Source organism: Paraphaeosphaeria sporulosa (genome assembly GCF_001642045.1).
Source record: "Paraphaeosphaeria sporulosa strain AP3s5-JAC2a unplaced genomic scaffold CC84scaffold_16, whole genome shotgun sequence".
NCBI classification, from domain to species: Eukaryota; Fungi; Ascomycota; class Dothideomycetes; order Pleosporales; family Didymosphaeriaceae; genus Paraphaeosphaeria; species Paraphaeosphaeria sporulosa.
In genome coordinates, this window is record NW_017253375.1 from 369745 (window position 1) to 397251 (window position 27507).

At 55.9% G+C, this 27507-nt stretch overlaps 11 protein-coding genes across 11 annotated transcripts; 5 read left to right on the forward strand and 6 right to left on the reverse strand.

Annotated features, from left to right (window-relative positions):
* Positions 1–174: 174 nt before the first annotated feature.
* CC84DRAFT_414371 (uncharacterized protein) lies at positions 175–942 on the reverse strand. The gene is made up of 2 exons (XM_018186111.1): positions 835–942; positions 175–703 (listed from the first exon to the last, which is right to left on the reverse strand). The coding sequence occupies exon 2, from the start codon at positions 690–692 to the stop codon at positions 321–323; it is 372 nt and encodes a 123-aa protein (XP_018029382.1). The 5' UTR covers positions 693–703; positions 835–942; the 3' UTR covers positions 175–320.
* Positions 905–1298, reverse strand: CC84DRAFT_1181748 (uncharacterized protein; the record flags this gene model as incomplete). Its single annotated transcript, XM_018180570.1, has 2 exons — positions 905–1095; positions 1142–1298. The coding sequence occupies 2 exons, from the start codon at positions 1296–1298 to the stop codon at positions 905–907; spliced, it is 348 nt and encodes a 115-aa protein (XP_018029383.1).
* A 202-nt stretch (positions 1299–1500) lies between these two features.
* On the reverse strand, positions 1501–2604 carry CC84DRAFT_1169736 (Yos1-like protein). Its single transcript, XM_018179743.1, has 4 exons — positions 2471–2604; positions 2365–2424; positions 2121–2225; positions 1501–1908 (listed from the first exon to the last, which is right to left on the reverse strand). The coding sequence occupies exons 1-4, from the start codon at positions 2502–2504 to the stop codon at positions 1853–1855; spliced, it is 255 nt and encodes an 84-aa protein (XP_018029384.1). The 5' UTR covers positions 2505–2604; the 3' UTR covers positions 1501–1852.
* Positions 2605–3776: 1172 nt separating this feature from the next.
* Positions 3777–8536, forward strand: CC84DRAFT_1105038 (uncharacterized protein; the record flags this gene model as incomplete). Its single annotated transcript, XM_018175077.1, has 8 exons — positions 3777–4145; positions 4201–5222; positions 5368–6565; positions 6717–7291; positions 7344–7488; positions 7547–7570; positions 7719–7844; positions 7892–8536. The coding sequence occupies 8 exons, from the start codon at positions 3777–3779 to the stop codon at positions 8534–8536; spliced, it is 4104 nt and encodes a 1367-aa protein (XP_018029385.1).
* A 4259-nt stretch (positions 8537–12795) lies between these two features.
* Positions 12796–14473, forward strand: CC84DRAFT_414438 (C2H2 conidiation transcription factor-like protein FlbC). The gene is made up of 2 exons (XM_018186112.1): positions 12796–14051; positions 14101–14473. Exons 1-2 carry the CDS (start codon positions 13019–13021, stop codon positions 14217–14219), a joined length of 1152 nt encoding a protein of 383 aa, XP_018029386.1. The 5' UTR covers positions 12796–13018; the 3' UTR covers positions 14220–14473.
* A 2511-nt stretch (positions 14474–16984) lies between these two features.
* CC84DRAFT_1049501 (NuA4-domain-containing protein) lies at positions 16985–17585 on the reverse strand (the record flags this gene model as incomplete). The annotated part of the gene is made up of 3 exons (XM_018173456.1): positions 16985–17170; positions 17195–17437; positions 17493–17585. Coding segments are annotated over 3 exons (522 nt in total), but the record flags the coding sequence as incomplete, so codon positions are not given.
* Positions 17586–17728: 143 nt separating this feature from the next.
* CC84DRAFT_1169742 (transcription elongation factor S-II) lies at positions 17729–19432 on the forward strand. Its single transcript, XM_018179744.1, has 2 exons — positions 17729–18486; positions 18546–19432. The coding sequence occupies exons 1-2, from the start codon at positions 17991–17993 to the stop codon at positions 18971–18973; spliced, it is 924 nt and encodes a 307-aa protein (XP_018029388.1). The 5' UTR covers positions 17729–17990; the 3' UTR covers positions 18974–19432.
* Positions 19433–19536: 104 nt separating this feature from the next.
* On the reverse strand, positions 19537–22890 carry CC84DRAFT_1157935 (WD40 repeat-like protein). The gene is made up of 2 exons (XM_018177036.1): positions 22757–22890; positions 19537–22705 (listed from the first exon to the last, which is right to left on the reverse strand). The coding sequence occupies exons 1-2, from the start codon at positions 22771–22773 to the stop codon at positions 19816–19818; spliced, it is 2907 nt and encodes a 968-aa protein (XP_018029389.1). The 5' UTR covers positions 22774–22890; the 3' UTR covers positions 19537–19815.
* A 187-nt stretch (positions 22891–23077) lies between these two features.
* CC84DRAFT_1191499 (P34-Arc-domain-containing protein) lies at positions 23078–24186 on the forward strand (the record flags this gene model as incomplete). Its single annotated transcript, XM_018181186.1, has 4 exons — positions 23078–23139; positions 23198–23439; positions 23488–23910; positions 23957–24186. The coding sequence occupies 4 exons, from the start codon at positions 23078–23080 to the stop codon at positions 24184–24186; spliced, it is 957 nt and encodes a 318-aa protein (XP_018029390.1).
* A 392-nt stretch (positions 24187–24578) lies between these two features.
* On the forward strand, positions 24579–25933 carry CC84DRAFT_1191500 (FMN-linked oxidoreductase; the record flags this gene model as incomplete). The annotated part of the gene is made up of 2 exons (XM_018181187.1): positions 24579–24723; positions 24777–25933. 2 exons carry the CDS (start codon positions 24579–24581, stop codon positions 25931–25933), a joined length of 1302 nt encoding a protein of 433 aa, XP_018029391.1.
* A 134-nt stretch (positions 25934–26067) lies between these two features.
* On the reverse strand, positions 26068–27269 carry CC84DRAFT_414624 (uncharacterized protein). Its single transcript, XM_018186113.1, has one exon. The coding sequence runs from the start codon at positions 27069–27071 to the stop codon at positions 26202–26204; it is 870 nt and encodes a 289-aa protein (XP_018029392.1). The 5' UTR covers positions 27072–27269; the 3' UTR covers positions 26068–26201.
* Between the last annotated feature and the right edge of the window lie 238 nt (positions 27270–27507).

The following is a 27507-nucleotide window of genomic DNA, read 5'->3' on the forward strand; positions in this document are numbered from 1 at the left end:
CATTATGGGGGAGCGACTTTGCATAGGCGTACTACGTACGAGTGGGCATTTGCACGGCATTGCGGTGGAGATGGTGTTCATAGCGGAGACGGACAAGGGAATGCATACCGCGTGCGATGTTGACGTGGTTGAACCAGCGTATTGTGGCGTGATGCAGTGATAGGCTCCGGGGCTGAGGTGCTTCCCGTGTTGTTCGCATAGTGAGTGGATGTTGATTTTGGAAGAATTAACCTTCTCCGGCAAGAGGAGAAAGTACTTGATACAGCTGCAACACACCTAGTTAAACAGAAGTAGTTGAGAGCCATTCATCCACCAGCTCTTCACCTGAGAGCTATTGCTGCCAAATTCGTTATGCGCAAGTCGTTTGCGAGAGCCCGCGACATAAAAGACGTGGAGAGCGCGTTGCACATGCGTGACAGAACCAGGCGTGCATGCTCATCTGTTGGGTGTGGGCTGCGAGACGAAAACGCAGACCCGACCGAGTCGCTGACGGAGTCAGAGCCACGTCTGCAATACACCGCAAGTAGACCAGCAATGTGAAATATGAGAGCGGATGACGTAGGAAGGACTGTGTTCATCCGCGGAACAGCACGGCAACGCAACGTCGTTGCTGGCTTGCTCGCCCGGCCCAACAACGCCATGCCTATGACTGATGTACATGGGGATTTCTCGACGATACGGAAAGCGCACATTCTGTCGATGACTGTAATGGTAGTCAGAGTGAAGTCTGGAGCTGGGTGTGGGCAGGGTCAGGGCAGTGGCTGGATGAAGCTGTTTATTCTACATGTCCGACACGCAAGACAGTGTGCGATAAGCAGGCGGGGATGTGATTACCTGCTTGCTTAGAGAGAGTGAAGCAGTCCTAGAGCTGTCTGAGATGGACATGTATGTGATCTATATCAGGTTACCGACAGGCTATGTGGTTGGATATTTTCGTGGAAGTTGCAAGCACGGCAGGCGGTCGCATAGCTGGGGCGAGGTATGGAAATCGCCTGATCCTAGCTAAGGCTGAGAAGTTTTCCTTCTTCTTCTTCTTCTTCTTCTTCTTCTTCTTCTTCTTCTTCTTCTTCTTCTTCTTCTTCTTCTTCTTCTGGTCTACTAAGATCTCAGGGCTTTAGTCATGGGACGTCATGGCTTGTACATGGTGTTGGAATAATCATGTGTTCTGGGGATTGAAAGAGCGTCTTCTGGTGGTGGCCTCTTGGAGTTGCGTGCAGTCTGCACGTTCTACTGTAGTGCTGTATTGGAAATATGGGGCAATTTTGAGGACCAGGGAAGAAGGCAAGACACAGATCCATGGTGACTAGACCATCGACTTGATGCTGCAGTTGAAGTCGGCCGAATTGAGAGCGGAAGGCATGTTTAGTTTATAGCACGCTCCTTTTTGAGCGATAGAGAGGGAAGTATGCACGCACGTTTTGATCCATTAAGAGTTACCTATCCTGGAATTAGGCAAGCCCCCCATGCATAATCACTCTCCCATCGAATCTGGCAACGAAAGTGGGAGAGCAATGCCGCATGGCTTCTTGTCAACGCTTCCAATTCCATACATTCATGCTCGTGGCTTGATTATCATTCATAAGCTTGCTGCGCGTTCCACACGCAACACCGCTGTCTTGGACTGCAATGTCGCGTCCACAGCGCCGGTAGTGATGCGCTATCGTTCTACCGTACCCGCTGCCCCTATCGTCCAGTTCCTTCCGAGACGTGCCCCTTCCCTGCCACATATCCGCTTTTCTGGACGCAACAGTTTCAGTATGCGTACGTTTCTGCCTCCCCACGCGCAGGTCCCTCCCATTTTTGGATGCGAGCCGGACGCGTGAACAGGCGTCGTTCTGCGGTCGAGCCGCGTTCATCCAAATATAAGGAGGTATATGATCATGGCAGTGTTGATAAACATGAGTGGTACTGTGCTAATGTTAGCACGCGCTCTGTCCACGTGTGTGCGAGTTGTTGCAGAAGTACGTCTTCGCCGTCAGTTCCAGGTGCACCATTGGTTTGACTCTATGACAAAATGCCAGAGTGGAAACCAATTTCGGAACGGCGAGTCGTGCCATAGGGCGCGCGCCATTGTATGTGCTGGTAGAAACGGTGGCTGCTGGTGGGCTGGGGATACGTACTCCGCATCAAGGTTCGAACCGAGGACACGAGGTTGACCAGCCGTGCTTTTATCCCATCGTCACGCTGGCCGCCGAAGCCCGGGTCCGCCGAGGATGTCCATCCGACTGTTATCCTAAGTCAGTCATGCGCATGATGTTTGGAAAATCGTCATCGGCTGTGGGGTACTGGCGCAAGCGAGAATGCATGAAGGGGGCAAGCAGGACGAGCGCAAGCGAAGAAGGAAGGCGCGTGGCGCGGACATACTGCGCGCGAGGAAGCGGTCTTCGGAGAGGATTGCAATGGCGTTTATGAGGAGTACAGAGACTGTGATGGTTAGCACTTGCTCTACATTCTAGGAAGAGTGAAATACATTGGAGGAGGCCGCCGAGGCCGAAAAAGACCATGTTGGCGAACACACGTCAATCAAAGGCGCAGGTCAAAGAGAACGTGCGTGTTGTCGGTGCAATTCGGTGTGTGGCTCTTTCCCAGCGGGATGATGTTGCCTGGTGGAGTTGCCAGGTGTAGTGCTGACAAGGGTTCACGCACACGTGCACGGGTTGTGATGCATCACGTGCTCCAAATCCCTCCACTTCCCGACGCCAGTCTCCTGGGTCTGTCCTAAGTGTCTACGCACGTGCAGTGCTGAGTGACCGGCTTTACATCGCTTGTATATGAAACACGAATTCTCAGCCACGAGTTACACACTTCTCTAGAGTCAGATTTCGTTGTTCGCTGTTGGCTCGAATGGCCTGATTCCTGCAGGTAAGTCTTGGCGATCTCCGAAGACACAGAACAAGGATGCCACAATCACTGCTTCAGTCCATTCTTGCAAGATTTGCAACAAAGAAAATGCAGAACCCCACATAGAATTTGCACTATCTGATTGTCCATGCACAACTGGGACATGAATCTTGTTTCTTTGCATGGGTATCTGCGCAAGAGCATGCCTCGGAATGCCGAACTTTGCGAGAGCTTCGCAGAGAATCGCGAGATCGACGCAGGGGTCGCGCACCATCAGCGCATCTTAAAGCTCTCGTCTCCCCCAGCTCCTTCGTAGGCTACGAGCGCGAATAGCGCCCGCTGGAGATGGCTCCAGCACGCATAGCTCGCCCTTTGGCGGCTACAGTTCTCAACCTCGGGCGTGGTTAGCTCAGCCGCCATCGGCGACGTCATACGGCGGCGTTTGGTCTTGCCGCAACGGTCTCGACTCAACACCAAATGCTTTCGGAGAGCTCCCAGCCACGCGTAAATCTCTTCGCACAGTGGAAGCGTCTACGGATCAGCCCTCACATATCGTCTCTCGCTCCTTCTGTGCCGTCTCCAAAGCCGTTGGATTACGGATAATTAATCCGCGTGCGAACACCTGCGAAGCGACAAGTCTAGATCCACTCCGCCCCTCTCGCCCCGACGATCTAAGCCTACTTCCAGACCACACCGCGCTGCGCTGGCCCCGACGCATAGCGGTGCAAAGTACAAGACATCCACGCCCCGCTCTTGCGCCTGTACTCCGGTGGCCTTTTTCTTTCGCGGTGTGCATTCTTTCTGGAGGTTTTCTCGAACTGGATTTATGATTTCGGCATAGCGAATACTTGTACCGGAGTGGAGGCGTCCCAATGAGTGTCCAGCAAACACTTTCGAACTATTGATGCACCGATTGAGAGGTGTTTTTAATGAAGATGATGGATAGCGAGGCTGTTGATGGCGGCTACTTTGGCCTGCCGAGTGGCCTACAGAGCGGACCGGATGCAACCAGCCCAGGTTCTGTTCAAAGCGCTGGCGCCTTGTCGATCGAGCTACCCTCACATCCGTCTTCGACCATGGTTGCATTAACAACACTGCAATATCTGCCAATTCCGCTTCTGGTATTGTCCGCAGATGCAACTGTTACGCTTGCAAACGAAGCAATGGGCCGTCTTCTTGGGATTGATTGGTCAGCTACGGCTGCAGAAGGGTTGACTGTAGCAGAGGCTTTGATTGGAAAGGCCATGGCTGAGCTCGGGATAGACATCCTCCAGAACGGCTCACCCATACTGGTTTCATGGCAGGTTGGATAGCACCATGAAACGATAGACGTGGTCAAAGCGACTGACAAAGGAGCAGGACTTCCTTAATTCTGTAGTCGAGGATGCTGCCGCTCAACGAAAAGACCGATTGTCCGTTGAAGCGAGTCAGCTAGACAGCGGCGGCAGCACACCCACCGCTACTCCCGGTGGCCAGGACTTCGCTGATGCACCGCCCAAGTTACCACGGTTGAGCAGTCAAAATCTCACGGGAGCGACAGTACACGACGTATCAGTGGATATAATCATAACTCCTACGACTCGTACCGGGGACCGTACCACATCACAAAACTCAAAATTCTCCCCGCACGAAAACGCACTTCAAGCCACCATGATCATCTCAGTCTGGGGTATTGAAGACACCAACTATTATACGCTGACTTTCACAAGTGCCCAACCTGTTGATGCGAAACGCAACACGCGGCCCTCGAGCCGCATTGTGACTAGAACAACAACCGCCTATCAGCTCTCTAAATCCCATGGCTCCAATTCCAGTTCTTCTTCGGGACACAGATCAGGACCAAGCCCAAAAGCCCTGACGCCAACGTTCTCTACGCCTGATTTCCCACCACGTGGTCCCCCACTAAAGGCCAGAAGCGATTTGTCCATGACCGCCAGTATCTTCCAAAAAGCCTCGCAGATGAAGGACGCAATTTTGAACTCAATCAATATGCCAGCATATGCTATGTGGCAGGATGAGGGATTTGGAATACCGAACAAGGCCATGCTCCGTTTATTGCCAGAAGATGCCGTGTACAATCCTACCGATCAGAGAGCCTTTCTCAGCCAATTTAGCTTGTGGACAGAGGACTTTGCGCGCAAGTTGGACGTGGACGAGCTTCCCATTATGGAGCTATGCCGCAGTCAGCAACCGTTCGACAGCCGCCGTATAACAATGCGTCATCCTAAAACTGGAGTACCGATAGCCTTTGAGGTAGCAGGCGAGCCAATCCTCCATGACGTGACCGGCGAGTTTTTGGGCGGAATAGTTGTCTTCAAGGACGTTACACAGTATGCTAACGAGATTGCGGCGCAAGTGCACGAAAATGAGCGACAATTTGAGTAAGTTCTACTAATACAAGCCCTTATCCGCATTGCAGTTCTCGCATCCTCTGCTGTCATGGGGGTCCGTACAGAAAGCCAGAAAATAATTCCAAGCTTTTTCTTCCCCTCCTTCATTAACCTTTCGCTAATGCTGGATATGTAGATATATCACAAATAACCTGCCGGTCATGGTATGGACCACCACGCCAGACGGGACACACGACTGGTACTCGCAACGCTGGTACGATTACACTGGGCAGACTGTCGAAGAGTCGTTAGGAGAGGGTTGGAGAGATGTATTCCATCCAGAGGACATGCCGACGACGGCTGAGCGCTGGTCCCGATCTCTTCGAACCGGGGAAGAGTACAACACCGAGTATAGGGCTAAAAGATACGACGGCGTCTGGCGTTGGATGCTTGGGAGAGCGGTTCCTTTCTACAATGGGGCCGGCAAAATTACCAGGTGGTTCGGTACCTGCACGGACATTCATGACCTCGTGGAAGCCCGACAGGCGGCACGACAGACAAGAGCGCAGCTACAACGGGTTATTGAACATGCCAAGGTCACACTTTGGGTAATCAACAGGAAGGCAGAGCTGCTCATGTTGGAGGGAGACATGGAGGGAGTCGGAGGCGCGAGAAAGAATGAACAGGGGAATGAGCAGGCCATTGGGAAGAATATTTTCGATTTCTTCGGCGACTTCGACCGTTGGAAGAGACCAATCCAAGAATTGCTGGAGGGCAGAGCGCGAGATGAGATAATGGAAAGAGTCAAGGATGATCAATGCTACCGCACAAGATTGGTTCCCCTCTACAAACGTTCCAGGGCCGGTGGAAAGGAGGGCGACGCATACATCGATGGGGTCATTGGTATTTCCATGGACGTTTCCGAGTTACGCATCAGAGAAAACAAGCTGAAAGAGCAAGGGGAAGAGAACAGTAGACTTTTGGCTAACGCAGCTGCAGCCAAGGAAGCAAGTCGTATGAAAAGTCAATTCCTGGCAAACATGTCGCACGAAATCAGGACCCCTATCGCTGGAGTCATAGGCATGAGCGATCTCCTGCTGGACATGAATCTCGATGAAGAACAGAAAGAGTGTGCCGAAAACATCCAACGCTCCGCGAATGGGCTTCTGGCGGTCATCAACGACATATTGGATTTCAGCAAGGTCGAATCGGGACGCTTGGATATCGAAGAAGTTCAATTTAGTCTTGCGGTCGTTCTACGAGATGTCAACAAGATGATGTCCTTCGCAGCGCAGCGGAAAAATATTGCGTATGAGAGCGCTGTACAGCCGGAGATTGAAAGGGACCTCCGAGTGATGGGAGACCCGGGTCGCTTGAGGCAGATTTTGACAAACGTACGTAGTGTCGGGGTTCAAAAGTGGTGTTTCTGTTGTTACCGATGTCTGGACGCTTCAGAGATCGGTAACAAGTTCGAGTTATACCGCCTGCTTCTGCCTACTTCTCTCTGTTTTGAACATTTCACTGACTTGGTATTCTCGCATTTAGGTTTTAACCAACTCAATCAAGTTTACAAGTGAAGGACACGTTCGTTTGGGAGCCTCGATCATTTCTGAATCGAAGGAGACAGTCACTGTACGCTTTGTTGTCGAAGACACGGGGATCGGAATCGAAGAAGATGTCCGCAAGCGGCTTTTCCAACCCTTTAGTCAGGCCGACTCTTCGACAGCACGTCGCTTTGGGGGCACAGGCCTGGGGTTGACAATTAGCAAGAACCTCGTACAATTGATGCACGGAGACATCGATCTGGAGTCGGTGCTTGGTCAAGGCACCACCGCAACATTCTGGATTCCCTTCAGCAAAGCGCCATACCAGGACGACGGGTCACCACTGATCGATCTCTCGTCGATCCCGGATCGCTTGCAGTCGGATGTGTCTGTGTCTTGCGGAAGCTCTGACGATCACACGCCGCCACAGACCCCTAAGCTGCACAATGTACACACCAAAATGCATGGTCGGGGAGAATCAACTCCGTCATTGGCCAGCCCTAGTATTCCCGACTACTTGACTACGCTGTCTGAGAGCGAGAGGAAGAAGGTCCAGGTGTTGGTAGTCGAGGACAAGTGAGTTCTTTCAGCAATGGCTGCTATTGCGTAGACTGATCATTTCCTGTAGTCATATTAATCAACAGATCGCCCTTAAAACGATCAAAAAGCTGAACTTCAGTGTCCAAGCGGTATGGAACGGAAAGGAGGCCTTAGATTATCTCTCGCAGGATTTCTCCGCTGAGCATCCGAGACCGGATCTGATTCTCATGGATGTAAGTGAACGCAACGGTGCGAATAATGCGTGCATATACTGAATTGTGTCTGTAACAGGTCCAAATGCCTATCATGGATGGGGTAAGTTTCTTCGCCTCCTGTTTTTCTCTTTTGCGCCTGCTGCTTTGGCCGTTACTACGAAGTACCCAATCATGTGCACGAAATTCAGGCGCACTAGCTTTTCTTGCACGATACATGCTACTGGATACGTGCTGACTTGGACACGAAGTATCAAGCTACCTCGAAAATCCGAACAGACTTCGAAACAGCCGATTTTCGGAATGTTCCTATCATTGCGATGACAGCGTCGGCAATACAAGGCGACAAGGAAAAGTGCCAAAAGGCTGGCATGGACGTGAGTGGTCGCCCCTATCTTGAGTCCGGAGTTGCTGAAAGTTGCAGGATTACTTAGCGAAACCTGTCAAAGGCAAGCTGCTCGAGAAGATGCTCGTGAAGTGGGCGATCGAAGGTAGGCGCAAGTTGGCCAAGCAGCCGCTATCCAAGAACGTTGAGGATCGTCGCGCCTCTGCACTGACCCCTCCCAAATCGCGCCCTAATGCCCCGTCCGATCAAACGCAAATCTCCCACCTCCCTGTCACATCTGAAACGACGGCGCAAGACTCATCTCTGACGGCTGAGCTTGACCGCCTCCACTACGAAAGCAACGCCGCCTTGGCTAAATCCTCCGAAACCGCTGACGACCGTGCGATGCGTCGCATTCACGCTGAAGAGAAAGCATCCAGCCTACGGGATGACAAACTGCTCTTCCTCACCGGGACAGAAGGGCATGGGCAGGGGAGCTACCAGGGGGAAGAGCAATCCCAGCTACCTCTGACACAGGAGAACATGCAGAGATTAGAGAAGCAGGCGGAACCAGCCGTCTTTCGACAGTCTCGCGAGCGCGACGGCCACTCGAGCGGAGACATGGAAGTTGAGCCTCAGAGCCGAAGCGACAGCAGGGCAGGAGGTTCTTCGAGTTTGAGACCGTCATTGAAAGCAACACAGAAGGAAAGTGAACAGACCATCACAGCGCAATCTCCAAGATGATATTGGGATGTCGGACACTGTAGATGCAAAAAACAGACTGGGGGGTACCGACAATGCCGCTGCCGCGTGGCCCAAATCGACCTTCACCGCTTCCTGCCTCGTCGCGCCGCTTTGTGCCAACCCTGGTACATTGCTGGAGTGTACTTGGAAAAGTACTTTACGGCGGAGCTCACTTCCGGTGGTCACGAATTGACTTGACTTGTTGGCATGCCTGCGCTGTAGGGCACCGACGTTGTGGTTGAAGCTACAGGATGTGGTTGAGGTCGGCGACCACACAGCCTCACTTTCATTGGACTGGCGTCTGTGGTATTAGCGCATGCCGCCAGACAGCTGAGTTCAATGGACCACAACAGGAAGGACGGCATGCAGCAAAGCCCTCATTCGAAAAAGGGGACGCAGGTGCCTGTGTGCTTCTGAGCGATCCCCGTATGCTGGACGAATAGGACAGGCTCTGGAGTGACCAAGTGCGGGAAATGAAGATGGAATCGGCGAATCACGAAAGATCTCATCAAAAGCTTAGCCCGCCTGAGTCGGGAGGAAAGAAAATTCATCGACCCCGCGTGCTCCATTTCAGGCTTCCTGTAAGATCCATTTCGGGTTACTGGGGATGGTGAGGTTCAACGGTTTTCGCCGCCCAGGTTAGCGGGGGGTGCAGCAGGCGAGATGCTAATTGAGATCGACACCACGCACCATGCGTGACAGAGGCAAACCTCGAAGAGGATTGGCAGATTAGCCTGCACACTCAGCGCGGCGGGCCGTGATCTGCTCTGTAAAGGAGGCTCAATATGGTCCCTGCAGACGCTGCAGCACGTGGTGGATAGACAATTCATCTGGCACTAAAGCTCAGATGAAAGATAAGCGTAGAGCTAATACAAGTGTTACAAGGGCAGCATATACTTGCAAGGTGGACTCGATCCTGTGAACCGGATGCCGCGCAAGAGCAGCACAATCAGGCATCAGAACCAATGCCAGAATCGTTGCGTGCGCCAACGCACTTTGAGACAATCTGTTCGACTTTGACCGTTCCTTCCGAGGTCATGCTCAGGTGAGGGGTCGATTCGTGCTTGGGAGAGTAGAGTAGACTAGCGAGCGTCTTGCCCGGAAATAATCGCACCATCGCAGAGCGAAAAAACTCAATTCGAACCACTCGCAACATGCACAACTCGTCCATCTGAGCAACAGACGATGTTGAACTCTATCTCGAGATCTCATTTCCTGTCCACAAAGCTGGTACGCAGTAAGCCCGCTAGGGTAATTATGCGGTGATCAGACGGCGACTTCTTGGAAATCCATCCACTTCTCCACACTCGAGCTCAGCAGCGAGCATGACCATTTAGAGCAGTAGTGCGGGAATAAGGTGGCCAGGGTATCTCGCCTGAGTTGCCCGACCTCAGGTCTGTCGCAGAAACAGTAGCTAATCTCAATTCAATCTAGAGGCTTGCGAATGCAGGGTCCACACGGTGGAGTGCCGAGCGCGTTAGCCCTGCGAAAAGGCGGCTTTGGTGGACATCGTGGTGGGCGGCCACGGCACGTCTGGTTGGAGGAGGAACATCCCGCGAGCCGTGAGGCGCTCAAGTCACTTGAACGTTGTAGCGCCGCGGACGGCTTCGACGCTATAGCAGAACGCGCAAAGTCACAAGTCTACGTCGCCGACCGTTGAGGGCGGCACACGATACCTACGACTCGCGCTCAGGTGCGGGATATGCCTCTGGCTTACGCAGCGAGGACGTCGAGTGTGGGAGCAAAAGGCCATGGTTGGCGAGCCGGTCCTACTTACGAGTAAAGCACCGGGCTTGAGGCGCGCCGAACCTACATGAAGGCGGCGGATTCACGATTGGCGGCCCTGCATACAACGGCAGTGAGGGGCTCCAGGGACAGCGCACGGTGCCCAAAACTCAGCCATTCACGTCGTTGCGACCGACGATGGCGGTGAGGGCAAGTTCCGCGCTGTATCGCCACCAGCGGAGTCGGGTTCATCACTATGTGCATGCATCCGCTGGCATGCACAATCGGGGAACGAGAAGGGCATGGGGGGTACGCCACGCTGCAGGCGTAGCGACGGAGCACAACTTTGCTCACCACACACGGCCCGTCATTCGACGAAAAGCTTGCCATGGCTTGCAATATCGAGCTGCCTAACTGGAGCAGGGGTGGGACAGCGGGAGATGCACAATGACGAGGGTCTTTACCGGCGCAACGGTTGGGCCCGCAGCGCTAGCAAGTTGGCATGTTGCACTCGCCCAATGGCATGAGGGCAGGAGAAGAGGGAGGCGCCAAGTCCTCCGCCGGCAGAAGTGGGAGGGATGCCAGTGACGACATTTGCAACCTTCGGCCAGCGCTGTCAGCAACATTGGACACTTGCGAGCAAGCGCTGCCTCGATCTGACCGAGGACATTGGAGGACTTGTGCAGAAAGCATCGTCGATGGCTGAAGTTGCAAAAGACGCAGATAGTCCGACTTGAGAGCAAAGATGCATCTCGAGTCAACTGTGGAAGTACCTTTGCTCATGTCAGCTAGGCAGTCGCCAGGAACGCGTACCCACAACCCAGCGCGCAGCAACGCTGGCCCGCTGCCCGTGGCCTGTATAGCACGTTGACATCATGTTGATTAGGGGTCCGGCGGAATCTGTGCAATAACAATATGGAGCCAAGCCAGATTGGAGCGGAATGCAGTTTTGGAGAGAACAGGTACCGCGACAGCCCTCGGCAGCGCGGGCGCGAGAGCGTTGGCGCAGGCACTACGCTGGAGCATGGCATGCCCCGACTCGCTCGTGACCAGGTATAGGGGCCACACTCTGGTTAAGCTAAACTACATGGCTTCGAAAAGCAAAGTGGACGGCGATCAAACGCATGTCCAGTGCTTGACGGCGCGCACAGGGCCAGTGTTCAGGGGAGGGCTAATCTGAACGGGGCCGAGGGCAACGGCTCCAATCCGACTCCAAGTCGCGTTTACGCAATTCACACAGCACGCTGACGGACCGAATGCACCCCCAAACGCACAGCCTCAGGTCCCCGGTCAGACCCCCTATCGGGCACTGCTCGTCCCAACGCGTGTTGGTGGTCGCCGCACGCACACCACGACGTGCGGCTGCTTGCTCGCGCAGGATCAGGGCGCGGGCACGGTCGCCGTCCAAGCCATCAGCAGTGCGCCGGAGAATTACAGCTCGTCGAAATGCCCTTAGCCATTGCCCATCAAGCCGCTTTGGGGCATGCGGCGTCGTCTGAAACCCGTATCTAGGTCGACGCGCTAGGCCGCATGGGCTACTATCGTATTCTGCGAGCAGCGCAAAGGGAAAAGTGCGTGCAGGGCCCTGGGCACGGCTGGCTCTGCGTGGTGGCGGCACGCCAAAACAAAGGCATCCCGCCCGCCCTCGAGCTGATTGGCTGGGCCGCGCTGCTTCCCGTGCGATGATGATGCTGCTGCTGCTGGTGCCGGCGGCGGAGAGACAGCGCCGAGGGCTGCCCGGAGCTGCTCACGACTCGCAGGCGCGCTCGCAGCGTGCACTAGACAGCCGTCGTGGTGCGCTTTGTCGGCGCCGTCGGCGCTAGCCGTGCGGAATCGACCTGCCGCGCCTCAGCACAGTGCCAGTGGCAGCAGTGGCGTGCCCGCACGCCGCCCGTCGAGCGCCCGGCGGGCAGGCAGCGTTGCGGTGCTCCCCACACTGCCCGCAGAGGCACCCTTGGGCGCCTTAAAAGCAGCCGCCAAAGCAGCGAGCTAGCGGCGCCAGCGTCTACCCTGCACGCACTGTCCGGGGTCCGTGGTGGCGCTTGAACCAGCGTGCTACTCTTGCCTTGGCTGCCAGCCTATGATGAAGTGCTGTGATCCACACGACGTAAATCAAAGCAGCCGAATGAATTTAACACTCAGCATTCTCCCAATTGCTGCCCGCCGATCAACATCACTGCCTCCCAATGCTCACTCAATTCCAAACCGTCTCTTACTACTCCGCCGCCGTCAGTCAATCGATACTCAATCAGTAGAGTTCACTGAACATCCTTTCTTCTTTGCTGCTGGTGTCCTGGTCACTAGCCAGTAACCTATCCATCACTCTCCTCGCGCGACCGTCGGACCGTCCCTGCGCCAGCTGTCGTCTGCCTCTCCACACTCTGCGCTGCACCTGAAACGCGCGTGCGCCTGCCACTCGTCATCTACATCCGCCAGGGCCCAATCTTCGTGGCCCACAGCCACGGCACCTACTGTCGACCGGTCCTGCGATCGGCATACCGTAGCGTTTATCATTACTCCTCCCGGAAGGCCTTTACACGGGTGCCCCCAGTGTCAGACCAAGTTCAAAAGGTCCGCAGATCCCACCGCTGCGTGCCAGTGATCGTCTCTCCCCACGTTGCTTGACCCTCGAACCGTCTTGTTTCAGCTACTCGACTCTCTGGGCTGCGTGCATTCACGATAGCTTCTTTGTCTGTTTGTACCTCCTCTCCATTTCGCCCTTAAGGAACCTCCTCCCGCATCTGCAACGTCCCCGTTATGGCAATGGCAGTCGATAGTCGCCAACAGTCCCAACTCAACGGGATGAGCTACGATCCTTTGCGTTACCCGCAGCCGCACTTCACCAACCCGTGGGTGTCGGCCGCGGGCCCCTCGCAGCAGCAACTGTATCAGACCTCGATCGCACCCAACGTGTCGGCTGGCCTTGAGAATCACGCCTCGTCCCAGCCTCAAGCCATTCAACGCCCGACCAGCATTGCCATTCCGTACCACGGTCTCCCGGTCACGGCCCCATCTTTAGGATCAGGTATTGCTCTCCCGGATGGCTCGCTTCCAGCAGAAAACTTACTAGACATGTCGCAAGATCTTCTATCGCGGAGTTACAACGGTGGCTATGGCACCACCACATCTGCTACTACAAACACGTACGCACCCACCTCGGCTCCTTACTCTCAAGTCGATTATGGAAACACCGAACGAGTTCCCTATGCATTCTCACAGGACAATGCCCGTCGTTCCTCACATCCGTCAGTACCCTCAGCACCGTATCTTGACAGCGTCATGGAATTGCAGCGTCAACGCCAGAGTTCGTTAGTTGACTTTAGCAGTTTAAGCTCTCAACCGCCTCGCAATAGCTTCAGCGATGCCCTCGACGCCAGTCGAGGTATGGTCTCCTTGAGCCAGTCTGATATCACACCGAGGAATATCTATGGCACCCAAGCATCCAGCCGGAGCTCGACCGACTCGTACGGCTTCCCTTCAACACACTCCGCGCACTCGTCCATCTCAGGAGCCAGTTACAATGGCACCAACTACTACGGCGGCGAGGGTTCCGTCACCGACTACAGCTCCGCATCGGAGTCCGTCGACTTGACGCACTCGCGAACACTGCCACGGCCGAGCGCGCTCATGGGAGCGAATATTCCCCCAGCGCCGCAATCAATGATGGGTCAATTTAGCTCCAAGGTCTCGTCAAGCTCGCAGAAGAAGCACAAGTGCAAGATTTGCGACAAAAGATTCACTCGCCCGAGCTCCCTTCAGACCCACATGTACAGCCATACTGGAGAGAAGCGTAAGTTAATTCGTTTAAGAAGATTGGGCCATAGGCTAACCAAGTGTAGCATTTGCCTGCGAGGTCGAAGGCTGCGGTCGCCATTTCTCGGTCGTCTCCAATCTGAGGCGGCACCGCAAGGTACATAAAGGCGAGGCTCAAGATCATCCCTCGCCCGATGACGCTTGAACCTGTCGATCACCAAGTGATTGACATGCCTGGTCCCCACAATTCGGACCCTTTCGAGTTTTTCATCACTGTTTGTTGATCTCTTCGTTTGCTCTGTGCATTTGAGATATCCACTGTCGCGATTTGGACAGCGCATCTGAGTTTTCATCGGTTGGATGCTAGACGGGGTCTTCTTCACGACAAAAGAGACGAATTTCTTCTTTCAGTCGCTTCACCGCCCGGTTCAGTCATCTACTACCCCGACCTCCTGCGGGCAACCACCCAAGGAGGTCATCACGGCGTTCATCACGGAGTTCTGGTTCGCGCGATTACCCCTTCATGAGCGATTTTCCATCGTTCTTCTGTAAGAGTATGTGGTTTTGGGGTTATCTGTTTGCGCTTTTCGAGTTGCCTTTTCCTACATTTTCGGCTGCCATGTCGACCCAGACCCATGGTCTGTCACATGTGCCACGATCATTCGCTACATATACTTTTAATGTTTTAGACTCTCGCTCGCACCGCCTCACCTATGTCATGGGGCAGGTTGCATGACCATTGTACAGTACCACGGCTTGGGGAACATGGGGAAAGCTTCGAGGCACCAACCATTGTCAGTGAGTCAGCCTCACACGCCGAGGCTGTTGGAGGCACTTTTTGCAAGAGAGGGGATGCCTACCGCCGGTTTCAGGCGCGTGAAAGCAGCGAGCTGTATGACGCAGCTTGCCCCAGGGACACGGACAGAATAGAATGGTTATGGTACACGTTAGCCGCGCTTTTGGAATGTGAAAGACCCAGTGACTGCATTGTGTTTCGGGCGGATTGCGCCCGCGGCGCGCAGCGTCATCGTCATTGTTCGTCGTGTGCAGCATCCACCAGACAGCCCTCGCGAACGCAAAGACAGCGCAACAACAACAGGACAGGGTGTCTGCGGTGCGATTCGTCGACGACGTCTGAGATGCCGTGTGCTGACGTAGGTGGCGTCGCTAGGCTTGGACCCTGGATCGATCAAGCTAATCCCCCTCGGGAGACGTGCCGGGGTGCGGGTGGGGCGGACGTTGCAACATGGCTTTGGCTTCCTTCTCGCAGGGCCATGTTGCGATGGATGGTACGCTGCGGAACGTGCTGCGACGCCTGCTCCGCCTTCTGCTTTCCACACGCTCAGCGGGAACGGAGCACGAGATGAGGCATCTTCTGTTGAGCCCTCGAACAGCGTGTTTCACGCACAGCATCGCCTCGCCTCGCACCGCATCTCCTCGCAAACTGTTTCGGCGAGGGCTTGCGCGCGCTTACGCTGGTCCCGTGCGGTTGCACCTGCAAATCGGACCGCCGTGCATCGGCCGGCGGGCCTGATGCGATGCGCCTACGTGCGGTGTTCATATCGCACCGCAGCCTGCCATTAGGAGCGCGAGGGCGCCGTGGCCGCTTCAGGCGCCGGGCGCAAGGCGAGCGGAACAGCGAGATATGACGACGGAGAGGTTGCACGCTCCGCGAAACGATGTCATCGCCATCCCTCAGGCCTCACCGCGTCGTCTCGTCCCCAGCACCACGCGAATACGTGCGCTGGGGCCGTGGCACTGGCCTTTGCCGCTCGCTCGCTCACCCGCATCGCCATATACGACAGCCATGCCCGTAGCATGGCACTCTATAAACGGACGTCCGCATTCAGGCGACGCCGTAAGCCCAGCTCAACCCGCCACCGCCCGTCTGCATCCAGCGGCCCGCCATCCATCAATGCACATGCTGCAATATGCGAGCATGCGAAGTTGCGATACCGTCGTGCACGAGACGGGGGTCTGCATCCCTCCTCCCCTCGCAAAACTCCCTCTGGTTCGTCGCGCACCCGTTTGCCAGCACAGCAGCGCCTCCCCCCGCACGTACCTACCTTCCACACCCGCTGCCGCGTGCATGCGCCCGGCGTCTCAGCTTGACGACCTGCGCAGTATCGGACCCTGAATAACCTCCAGGGCGTGCATGGCGTGTGGAAGCGGGCGGCGATGCTTCTGGAAAGCGGACGTGATTGGGCTGCTGGGCTGGAGGCAATATTGTTGCATGCGGGTGCAGCATTTGCTGCGACAACATGGTCTAATCATGAGGGTACATTGACGTGAGGCGAATGTAGTACAGACAGACTTGCATTAGGCGAATCATGTTGCGGCTGAGGTGCTTTGGTGTGGAGTTGGCGGTGGAGGGGCACGCGTAGACACCCCCACCGCCCATACATTTTCCCAGACATGGCATCCCGCTATATGCAAGCATGCTCTACCAAAGCTTTTGTACACCGAGTAATCCCACCAGTCGTCCTCCAATTCCCTTCCCGAGGCTTTGTGCGACCCCCCGACAAAAACGGGGCGCCGTGCACCGGTTTCCCAATTCTATCTCGCATCGAGATGGCAACGGACCCGTGACTGATACCCCGCCATAGTGGAGTCGATCCTATCTTGCGTGCGTCTCGCCTGCACCGCATCTCAACGCCATTGGAACATGCCGTGCGGAAATCTATGAGGAGTACTCTAGTTGTACGCTTTGCCCGCTCGCTTCATAAATGAGACAGAAACCAAAGCTGGTACGCGTAATGCTTTCTAGCAAAGATCTCCCCTTCCAACATTGCTGATTGTCGTATCTCAATCGCGGACTCCGAGGACCGCCAACGCCAACGCCTGTGCTAATGGAATCGATATCGGACCTGTATCTGAGCGCAACCGAGGCTGCCCTGCAGTGATGCTCTACTCTCCTGGTTTTGTGCAGGATCGATGAGCTACACCTGGACGCTGCTAGCCGTCGAGGCTATACGTGATCTTGTGGCGCTTGGCAGACTTGGGGTCGTCGTCGTCGGGCGCTTTCTTCTTCTTGCTGCCGCCGTTCCTGCTCGCGCCGTTGGACGTGGGCTGGCTCGACTCGCGTGTCGGGAACGAGGACGTCGGTGTCTGCCCGTGAGAGGGCGTCGTCTGCGCGGAGCCGGGAGTTGAGGATTCCTAATGTCAAGCGTCAGTTTCAACTAACCAGCAGAACGTAGGAACAGAGCTGCCACATACCCTCACGAAGGCGCTGGAGCTCCGGCTGAATATGCGGTCCGCCTCGCTGATCTGGGCCTTCCGTCGAGTCGCCGTGCCCGTCGAGCTGGCGGTGGTTACGGCGGCCGCGCCCTTGATGTAGTTGTCGAAGCCCTTGATGATGTTTCCGGCGCTCGTCTCTTCGAGGTACTGGGTTTCGACGCGGAGGATCGTGGCTTCGAGTTGCTCCTAGAACAGTCGTGTAAGTATGCAGGAACAGACATTCGACACAGAGCGTATGTACCAGATTGTGGTCTATGGCGCGCTTCTTCTGGAGGGACTCTCGCAGGTCGCGTCGCAGGCGTTCGTAGTAGGGCATGCCGCGCGACGCATCGGGCTGCGCGTTGCTGGCCGGCGCTGGGGGCGCATTCTCCGCCATGATGGCGTCTAGTCCGAGCCTGATGCGGTCGGGCGGCAGAGCAGCGTTCCGAAGCGGGCTGTCGGTGTCGCTGCGTGTTTGTAAATGATTCTCAACAAGCAGTCGCGACTTCCCTTGAGGTTCCAGTCCCGCCCACCAACCAAAGCCTAGACCATGCTTGGCTAGCGCCTCTCTCCGCGCAACCGACTGCTCAAATGTTCGACTTCTTTCACGCCTGCTTGCCTGCAAACCTCGCCCTCGTCCCCTGCGCTGTTCCGTGGTGTCAACTCGCCCTCCGCCACATAAGCCCGCGCCCGCCGCAGCTCTGCGCAGCTCTGCACGCGACCACCTGCCCCACATCCCTCGTCATCAGCCGTTGTAGCCATGGACCACAAAGAAGTCGCGCTGCGCGGCAAGGCGATTAGCAAGGCCATCGAGGCGAAGGAGCCCAGCTCGTCGATCCTGAAGCTGTTGAACGAGCTCAAAGACGGCATCAGGCCGACCGAGGATCTGCTGCGGCAGACCAAGATCGGCGTCACCGTCAACAAGCTGCGCCAGCACGCCGACCCGGCTGTCGCATCGCTCGCCACCCGCATGGTCACCAAGTGGAGGGAGGACGTCAAGAACAGCAAGGGAGTCGCCTCCCGACCGAAGCCTTCCGGCGCCTCAAATGGCACTTCGTCTCCCGCGCCCGTGCCCTCGAAGACTGCGTCACCAGCGCCCACCCCCGCGCCCGCAGCTGCGAAGCCGAAGCACGGTGTTGCGCCCGAGAAGCGGAATGCAAAGACGGACAACATCAAGTACCAGGTTACCGGCGATGAGCAGCGCGATAACTGCGTCCGGCTGATGTACGACGGGCTGGCCTTCATGAGTGATGAATGTATGTTTCCCAAGTAATGCAGCTTGAAGCCGCCAGGTTTCCTGACAAACTCTCCGCAGCTCCCGCCGATATCCTCAACACAGCCCGCGCTGTAGAAAACGCCGCATACGACGGCGCCGGCTCCCGCGTCAACGATGCCTACAAGGCAAAGATCAAGTCGCTCTTTTCCAACCTCAAGAACAAGTCCTCGGTCCACCTCCGCAAGCGCGTTCAGTCCGGCGAGATAACCCCCAAGCGCTTCGCCACCATGACGCACGAGGAGATGAAGTCAGACGAGCGCAAGGCCGCCGACAAGAAGCTGGAGAGGGAGAACATGAACAACGCCATGGTCGCCCAGGTCGAGAAGTCCATCTCCAAAGAGTTCCAGTGCGGCAAGTGTAAGCAGCGCATGGTCAGCTACAGCCAGGCGCAGACCCGAAGTGCAGACGAACCGATGACGACGTTCTGCGAATGCATGAACTGTGGCAATCGCTGGAAGTTCTCGTAGTTTGGGCCGCTTTGGGAGAGCTTAGAGCTCCTGGTGTGTGTGTACGGTGCGCGGGCTTGATACACGGACCTCTCTTTCAATGTGCGTTGGGCGAGGTGATTCGGGCAGAGGGAGGCGCTCCATTGGAACTGGCGTTTTCAGGGCATGTGGGCGGTGTCATGGGTCAACCGATCTTCGGATCTTGTATTTTCTTCCGAGCGCGATTTCGGGTTGCGACAGCAGCCATCTCAGTAGGCTTTATTGGGGTCAGACCTCGATTTGATCCCTCTGTGATGCTATGTGTCTTTTGTCTTCCGGTGGGCTTTGGCTTCGCTGGAACCATGGTCAAACAGTTGTGTAGAGTAGTTTGGACCTGCCCGTGAGGCCTTTCGGCAGAATTTATGCACGAACACGTAATATCATAGATCGAGCCGAAAGGAACATCCTCTTTTCACAGTGGATGACATAAGGCATGGGAACGTAAGGCGCGCACCTCATCCAGTGTTGACCCACCTTACTTTACGTCCATAAACACGTGATATGGTAGGTCAGCGTGGATGCTCACAGGGGACTCACAGTGAGGTGCGCTTCTATCTTATTGTGGGCCACTGTGTCTGGCAGGATGTGGCAAGAATGCTTTCCATGCTCACGATGCAGTGCCAGGCCAGAATTCCGCGCACACTTTGATATTCCACGAGGAGCAACGCAGTGCCAAACCCAATCTCCAGGCATGCTCTGTGGAGAACTCCACAACATGCGAAGATTACACACGAAAACATGGACACGACAAAAAGTACAGGCATAACATCGAGGTTTCATGCAGTATTCCAACGCCATCCCGCATGCCAACTCGAAACCCCAGCCTAGGCAACATCCACAAAAGCCCTCTTCTTCTTCCCCGCACCCTCCTCCGCCTTGTCCACATCCTCCAGCCGCACAATCTTACTCTCATCCACCCTCTCCCCGACAAACCGTACCGCCGCAACATTGAACCCAATCAAATCCTTGTCCCCGCTCAGCGTGCGCCTCAAATCATCCCGCATGCCCTCCAGCACGCTCTTGAGCTCCCTGCTTGCGACAATCTGCCGCTGGTGCGTCTTGAGCATGAAGAACAGCACGCGGCACGTCAGCGTGACGTTCCACCTGCGCTGGACCCAGACGGCGATGAAGGTGAAGAGCGCGGGCAGAGAGGCGAACGGCAGCACGAGGAGCGCGTCGTGCAACTGCGCGGCGGGGATCTTGGACAGCGTGTTGAGCACGTGGCGCTCGGCGGAGACGTTGTTGAGCGCGAGGAACAGCGGGTTGCGCTGCGGGGGCGCGAGGTTGGGGTTCGCGAGCTTCTGCTTGGTCCACGCGCGGACGAGGAGCAGGTCCTCGAGACCGAGGTCGAGGGCTTCTTGGATGCGCTCGCCGGCGGTGAGGGTCGAGGTGGTTTGTTTGGAGGCGGCGCCAACCTCGGGAGCTTCGGCGCCGTTGAGGAGCGGGTCTTCGTCTTCGAGGGACGTCGCGAGCGTGTTTTCGTAGAGCTCTTCGAGCTCCTTTTCGCGTTCTTCTTCGAGGAAGATGGGCTCATCGGTGCGCGTCCAGATGCGCATGCTCTTGTCGTGGCTGGCGGTGACGACGAAGTCGCCTGTGCGGCTCATGGTCATGGCCCAGATCTCGCCATGGTGGCCGCGTAACTTCTGGATGAGCTCGAACTTGTCGGCGTCCCAGGATTTGAGGACGCGGTCTTTCGAGGCGCTGAAGAGAATGTGTTTCTCGTCGGCTTGGACAGGGTGGGGGATGAAGGCGACGTTGAGGATCGAATCTTCGTGAGCGTAGAGCGCTTTGTGGCAGTCACCAAAATCGAGACCCCAGAGGCGGATGTTCTTGTCGGCGGAGGAGGTGGCGATGAGCTTGGAGTCACTGGATATCGACATGTTCAACACTGGCAGCTTGTGGCCGTAAAGGTTGAGGAAGAGCTTCAGTGAGTCCACGAAGAATACCTTGACCGTATTATCCATTGTGGCGACCGCGAGCAGGCGCGAATCGGGTGAGAAGTGAACACTGAGGACGTCGTCGTTGACTTTCAATATCCGTGACTGAACGAGCTTTAGGCGTGGCATAGTGCGTTTTGTGCCCGGGATTTCTTCTTGGACAATCTCGAAATCCCAGAATTTGACTGTCTTGTCAGCACCTCCAGTGATGAGGGATTTGCCATCCGGGTGTACTTGGAGCGTCCACACGGTGCCTTCATGTGCAGGAATCTTATCGAGAAGCGACGAAGCTGCAATGTCATAGAGCTCGATATCGCCGTCCTTGGTGCCGACTACCACAATCTTGTCTCCCGGTAAGAATGCAGCGCATAGTGCTTTCCCACACTCCAGCGTGCGAAGACAATTCTGTGTTCGAACATTCCATATCTTGAGTCCTCCGTTCGCAGATTTGCCGCTTGAGGCAGAAGCCAACATGCGATCGTCTGAGCTGAGTGCCAACGCACGGATGTCTTGTCTGTGACCCGCAAGTTCGACGGACAGCGTCCGGTTGTACTCGGGCTCGTCTTCGCTCTTCGATTTTGATTTTTGAGGTATTTCGTATACATCAAGAAGGTTGCTGTCGGTCCCGACTAACAACTGTAGCTTTTTCGACCTGCCTTGCATCCAAGAAATTGATCGGACCTTGCCTCCTCCAGGTGCTATCCGTACGGTGACATATGGGACAATGATGTCGCCAATCGCTGCCTCCGCCAGACTTATCTCCTCTTCAGCTTCGGGTGCTTCACCATTCGCTTCCTCTTTTGCCTTTTCGCGTCTTCTCTTTCGTTTCCTCGATAATGCTTTTTGGACTTCCTTTTCGCTTCGCATCCTCCATAATTCAACAGCTCTCTCTGATCCGTGCACGGCAATGTAATCAGATTTTCTGTGATAGGCAATTCCAAGCGTCCGGTCTTTGCCTTGGCGATATAGTGTCCCTCTCTCGTGAAGGTATCGCTGCTCGACGCCTTCACCGACAGACGAGGCCGACTGCCCCAGGCCCGCAAGATCGATGGTCCACACCCTCAACTCTCCGTCATTACCTGCCGTCATACAACTGCTGCCATCGGGAGATACTCCTAGCGCCCAGCACTCGCCGTTCGTCTGCGCGACATGGGTTTCGATGCAGTGCTGGCTATTCACGTCCCAGATCTTTACCAGCGAGTCTTTGCTCGTGGAGAGCAAGAAGGCCTGGTCTGTGTCCATCTCTACGTCTCCTTGATCAACGCCATCCTCTTGCGCTGCCTTTGTCGGGTGCAGAAAGTGAAGCCCGGTGACCTCTCCCTTGTGTCCTCGAAGCTTGAACAGCCCGACTTCGGAAACCAAGTCCCAGATGACGATGTCCGTGTCTTTTGACCCGCTCGCGAGGCGTACACCGGATTGGTCGAAGGCGAGTATAGTAACGGCCGACCTGTGTCCATTGAAGCTGATAACAACGGTTGCTGTCCTGGAATCCCACACTCTTATGCTTCCGTCTGCGTATCCTACAGCAAAGAGGTCTGTGTCCACATCGCTCCGGCAGATGACTGTGACCTGTTCGGTGCATGACGCATCGCGCCACCTGCTCAGCAATTCGCCTTTCTTGATGTCCCAGCACAGCACTTGTTCATTTGCGGCTGCATATGCGCGGCCGGCGCCTGCGGATCGGCTGGAGCCAGGTTGAGAAACGCCCTCGGCGGTCCACACAATGTTGGAGGTGGCGGTCGCGACGACACCGAAGGCATCCGTGTGCTCGTACTTGCTGGTGTTGTCAGCGGCAGTCCTCTCTGCCGGGCGGGAAGGCGCGACCTACTTGTACGTCTTCACCATATTGCGCGACGAAAGGGAACTGGGGTATCAAGAGGGAAACAACAGCGGGAGGGGTACGCGACGGCGCCAAATCAATCTTGCATCACCTGAGACGCCCAACGAGTGCGCCACTGTGAGTTGCAAGTGTGGTGAACTTTTTCTACGAGAGCTTGAACTTTTGGCGAAAACCCCACAAGTGCAGCCACGCTAGCTCAGCCACAGCCCACTCGATGAACATCACACCTCCGACCTCCGCGCCAGTTCACAGCTCCCCCGCCATACGCCCGACCGCCCACCCGCCCAGCGCCCACGGACACCGGCAGCCATGCTTCTCCTCGACTACCAGAACGTCCTCATCGAATCGCTGCTGAGGGAGCGTTTCCAAGGGTGCGCAATGCCCCGCCGAGGCAGCCTGCGGATCGGATAGCTAGCTAACAGGTACCAGCGGCGCACCCTCGTCCATCGACCAGGTCGTGTCCGACTTCGACGGCGTTACCTTCCACATCTCCACGCCCGAGTCCAAAACCAAGATCCTCGTCTCCATACACGTCAAGTGCTACGCCGAGCTGGTGCAGTACGGCGCACAGGCAGTCCTAGAGCGCGAATATGGCCCCTACATCGTGGCCCCAGAGTCGGGCTACGACTTCTCGGTGCAGGTAGACCTGGAGAACCTCCCAGAGGATCAGGGTGAGGTTGGAACCAGCCCGCGCTGAACGCTAGCTTACGGTCGAACAGAGGCCAAGGAGGACCTGGTCAGGCGCATATCGCTCCTAAAGCGCAATGCAATGGCCGCGCCATTCGAGCAAGCCTTCGACGAGTTCCAGCACCTGCAGGAGGAAGCTTCGAAATACACATCCGAGTCGGCGCCCCAGGGTGTCAAGGAGGGCGGTGAAGTGCGCGCTATCCACTACCGAGAGGAAGAAGCCATCTACATCAAGGCGAGCTACGACAGAGTCACCGTCATCTTCTCTACAGTCTTCCGCGAAGAGACGGACAGGATCTTTGGCAAGGTCTTCCTGCAGGAGTTCGTTGATGCCCGACGGAGAGCGATCCAGAATGCGCCGCAGGTCATGTTTAGGAACGATCCTCCGCTAGAGCTCCAGGGCATTCCGGGCGTCGACACCTCGGGCTCAGCCGACATTGGCTACATCACCTTCGGTCAGTCCATGCCAGTCCAGGTCTGAGTCGTTACTGATTCAAGTAGTGCTATTCCCTCGTCATCTCACAAAGCAGCGACGCGAAGAGGTCATCTCACACATCCAAACCTTCCGCGACTACTTCCACTACCACATCAAAGCGTCCAAGGCCTACATCCACTCAAGGATGCGCAAGCGGACAGCTGACTTCCTGCAAGTCTTGCGCCGCGCTCGGCCAGAGGCGGAAGAGAAGGAGCGCAAGACTGCAAGTGGACGCACGTTCAAGGTACAATCTTGAGGTATGCTGCTTTGGAAATATAATAGACTTCGCCGGGAAGGGGTATTCGTGTTGGTGAGTGCGAGGATGCAGATGGGTCCAAGTACTTCACACTCTGGAAGCGCAAGGACGGAAGCGGATCGGCATCGATTGAGAACGTCAGCATGGGCGGTATGAACAAAAGGACATAGCAAATCAAAGACAATACCACCAATCCGTTACCTTGCTTTGGTTGGCCAATTGCATGCTTTATGCTGTGGTCGCCATCAGACACCTAATCGGGAAGGCGGTGAGGCGAGATTGGCAGAACTTTTCGGAGCATCCACTTGACTCTCACCCCTCTTCACTTGCAGATCCTCTCACTACCACGGCATGTTATGATACGATCGTCTCTCCGCACTCTCACAAAAGCTATGGCTTCTCCGGACCCCAAGCGCGTCCCGATCCCCAAGAATGGCGTCGATTACCGCGGCAAAGTCGTCCTTGCGCCCATGGTGCGCTCCGGCGAATTGCCATCGCGGCTACTCGCGCTGAAGTACGGTGCAGATCTGGTATGGGGTGCGTCGCATGAACCCGAAAATTATAAGGCTGTGTTCTAACAATCACTGCAGGCCCAGAAACCATCGATCGCGCCCTCATAGGCACTACTCGCCACCTCAACCCGCACACCCAAACTATCGAATTTACCCGCCTTCCCACGTCGAAGCTGAAGAATCCCACGCTCGATCCCGATATGCGCGAAAGCGTCATCTATCGCATACACCCCGAGCTGGAGAAGGGCAAACTGATCTACCAAATCGGAAGCGCAAACCCCGAGCTAGCCGTACAGGCCGCAAAGTTAGTTGCGCCAGATGTCGCTGGAATAGACCTAAACTCTGGATGTCCCAAGCCATTCTCTACATCTGGTGGTATGGGTGCCGCGCTGCTCAAGACGCCGGATCTTCTCTGCAACATCCTCACGAGCTTGGTGGAAGAGGTGGGCAAGCCGTTTGAGATTGGAATCAGTGTGAAGATACGGATCTTGGACAAGCCAGAGGAGACGGAAGCGCTGGTGAGGAGACTGGTGAAGACGGGCATCACAGGCTTGACAGTGCACTGCCGGACGACACCTATGCGGCCCAGGGAGCGGGCCATCAGGGACCAGCTGAAGATGGTTGGAGAGGTGTGCAGAGAAGCGGGCGTCGCGTGTCTCATGAACGGCGACGTGACTTCCAGAACTGAAGCACTCAAGCTCGCCGAAGAGTTTGGTGTCGACGGCGCGATGATCGCGACCGAAGCGGAGAAGAACCCGAGCTGCTTCCGGCCAGACAGCCAAGGGGGACCGCACGAGTGGCGCTCGCAGTGGAAGACGGTCGTCACAGAGTACATGCGGTTCGCGCTACAGGTCGAGAACCGCTGGGGCAACACAAAGTACCTGCTCGGTCAGATGATCCCCGGCAAGGACAAGTGCTACGCGGCGATGAATCGGGCGAAATGCTATGCAGATGTTATACAGGCTCTAGGTCTGCAGGATGTAGATGATCTGCTAGAGCAGGCGAAGACTGTTGACGTACATCTGGGCATACCGCCGAAGGAGTCCCAGGCTTCGAAACGAGCGAGGGTGAGAGAGGCGGAGAAGGCCAAGAAGCAGGAACAGCAGCCGAAAGAGAAGAGGAGAACAGACGCAGAGGACGATCAAGCAGCGAAAAGGGTCAAACTACCCGAAGCGCCAGCCGAGATTTCCGTTCTGCCACAGGAGACCTCTGCTCCTGCAGCTTTGAGCGTATAACGGTCAGCATTGGAGGTGGAAAGGAGGAACTGTAAATTCTGCATAGCATGGGTGGCGTATATGGATAGGCTGGTATTCTCGATGGTACTAGGGAAGCCCAGTTCGATTGAGATGACATTGAAGCTGTTTTGTTCCAACCTCAGCTTGCATGGACGCCTTCGAAGAAACGTAGGGCAAGAAATAGACATTCGTACACAACACCATTACAGTAGTGGGTATATACTAACCAAAGAAACACAACACCATCACGAACCCCCATTTGCCAAACTCAGCTAAAACAACTCGCACAACACGACCCCACACACACGAAAAGCAGCACAAGCACAACCAACCCGCCCACAACCATCCCAATCGCCAACCCCGCCTTCTTCCCCGTCCCTAGCGTCGCCCAAAAATAGGGCAACGCCGCTGGCCCGGTCTTCTTCCCAAACCCATAGTCCACACTCGCAAACTCAATCTCCGTCCCCCGCAGCTGCGCCTCGCACGCGTACAGGAGTGTCTGAAACCCAACGAGATTCGCCGCGGCCACAAAGTCCTTGGTGTCCTTGCACTTCTCGCCGCAGCAGCACGGCAGCATGCCGTACCGCGAGGACGTGTCGGCGTACTGGGTATTCCAGTTGTAGTCCGGTGGGAGTACGCAGACAGGGAGCGTCCAGGTGCCGACCCAGCCTGCGCCGTCGGCCCAGGGGGAGGATGTGCCGTTTGAGGCGACGGCGGAAGCGAGTGCGTCGTGCGCCATGGGTTCGGTGAAGTTGAAGCGTGCGGTGCGGAAGGACGCTGCAGAGGACTTGGATATATCTGTGCCGGAGATGTCCCACGTGGACTCGTTGAGGTGGTCGAGGCCGGTGGGGGCTTCGAGGAAGCCCTTCAGGATGCCGGATTCGTGGTATGCGTAGGTGTAGTAGACACCACCGTCGGTCGGGGAGTAGTATCGTGTTTGATTGGGGCCGGAGGCGTCGGAGGTGTCGTTGGTTGCATGGAAGGTGGTCCAGATCTTGCGTTTGCGCCATTGGGAATTGATGATGATGGAGAAGAGCTGTTTTTTGTAGAAGGCTTCGATTTGGGTAGCGGAGGGAAGGAAGGAGTGGTCGACCATGGCGCCGCCCTTGAAATAGTCGCTGTGGTGGGTGAGCATCATTGCATGGGAGTAAGGAAGCGGTGGCTTACATGAAGGTGTAATTTGACGCGTCTTTGTCGCCGTTGAAGGTTGTGTTTGACCAGGAGTCGATGCTGGAGCGCAAGGTTTCGCCGTACTCGGCCGCAAAGTCTTTAAACGTCGCGATGCTGGCGAATCCTGCGATGGAGCTTTTTAGGAGTCAGCAAAGATAATCAGAAACAGATTGATCTCAACGTACTCGGGCTTAATCTCATTGCTGATCTGGCTGAGTCCAGCACCGGCGAGGGCCGCAAACCCTCCACCTCCGGCTGCAATTGCCGTTTCACCCCTTCTTGCTGCCGCCGAGGATGCCGCTAGAATAGGTGCGATCGCTCCGGCTACGCCAACGATACCCGACATCCATATGAGTACGTCTTCAGGCGCGAAGTTGGGTTCTCTCCATGGGAAGAACGTCAAG

Excerpts from the sequence above, each read along its gene's own strand:
- CC84DRAFT_414371 (XM_018186111.1), bottom strand. The coding sequence starts at position 692 with ATGTGCGCTTTCCGTATCGTCGAGAAATCCCCATGTACATCAGTCATA.
- CC84DRAFT_1169736 (XM_018179743.1), bottom strand. The coding sequence starts at position 2,504 with ATGGTCTTTTTCGGCCTCGGCGGCCTCCTCCAAT. Across the intron at positions 2,425-2,470 it reads CCTCGGCGGCCTCCTCCAAT|TCTCTGTACTCCTCATAAAC; the intron begins GTATTTCACTCT and ends TAACCATCACAG. Across the intron at positions 2,226-2,364 it reads AGACCGCTTCCTCGCGCGCA|TCGGATGGACATCCTCGGCG; the intron begins GTATGTCCGCGC and ends TTAGGATAACAG.
- CC84DRAFT_414438 (XM_018186112.1), top strand. The coding sequence starts at position 13,019 with ATGGCAATGGCAGTCGATAGTCGCCAACAGTCCCAACTCAACGGGATG. Across the intron at positions 14,052-14,100 it reads CAGCCATACTGGAGAGAAGC|CATTTGCCTGCGAGGTCGAA; the intron begins GTAAGTTAATTC and ends AACCAAGTGTAG.
- CC84DRAFT_1169742 (XM_018179744.1), top strand. The coding sequence starts at position 17,991 with ATGGACCACAAAGAAGTCGCGCTGCGCGGCAAGGCGATTAGCAAGGCC. Across the intron at positions 18,487-18,545 it reads GGCCTTCATGAGTGATGAAT|CTCCCGCCGATATCCTCAAC; the intron begins GTATGTTTCCCA and ends AACTCTCCGCAG.
- CC84DRAFT_414624 (XM_018186113.1), bottom strand. The coding sequence starts at position 27,071 with ATGATGCTCACCCACCACAGCGACTATTTCAAGGGCGGCGCCATGGTC.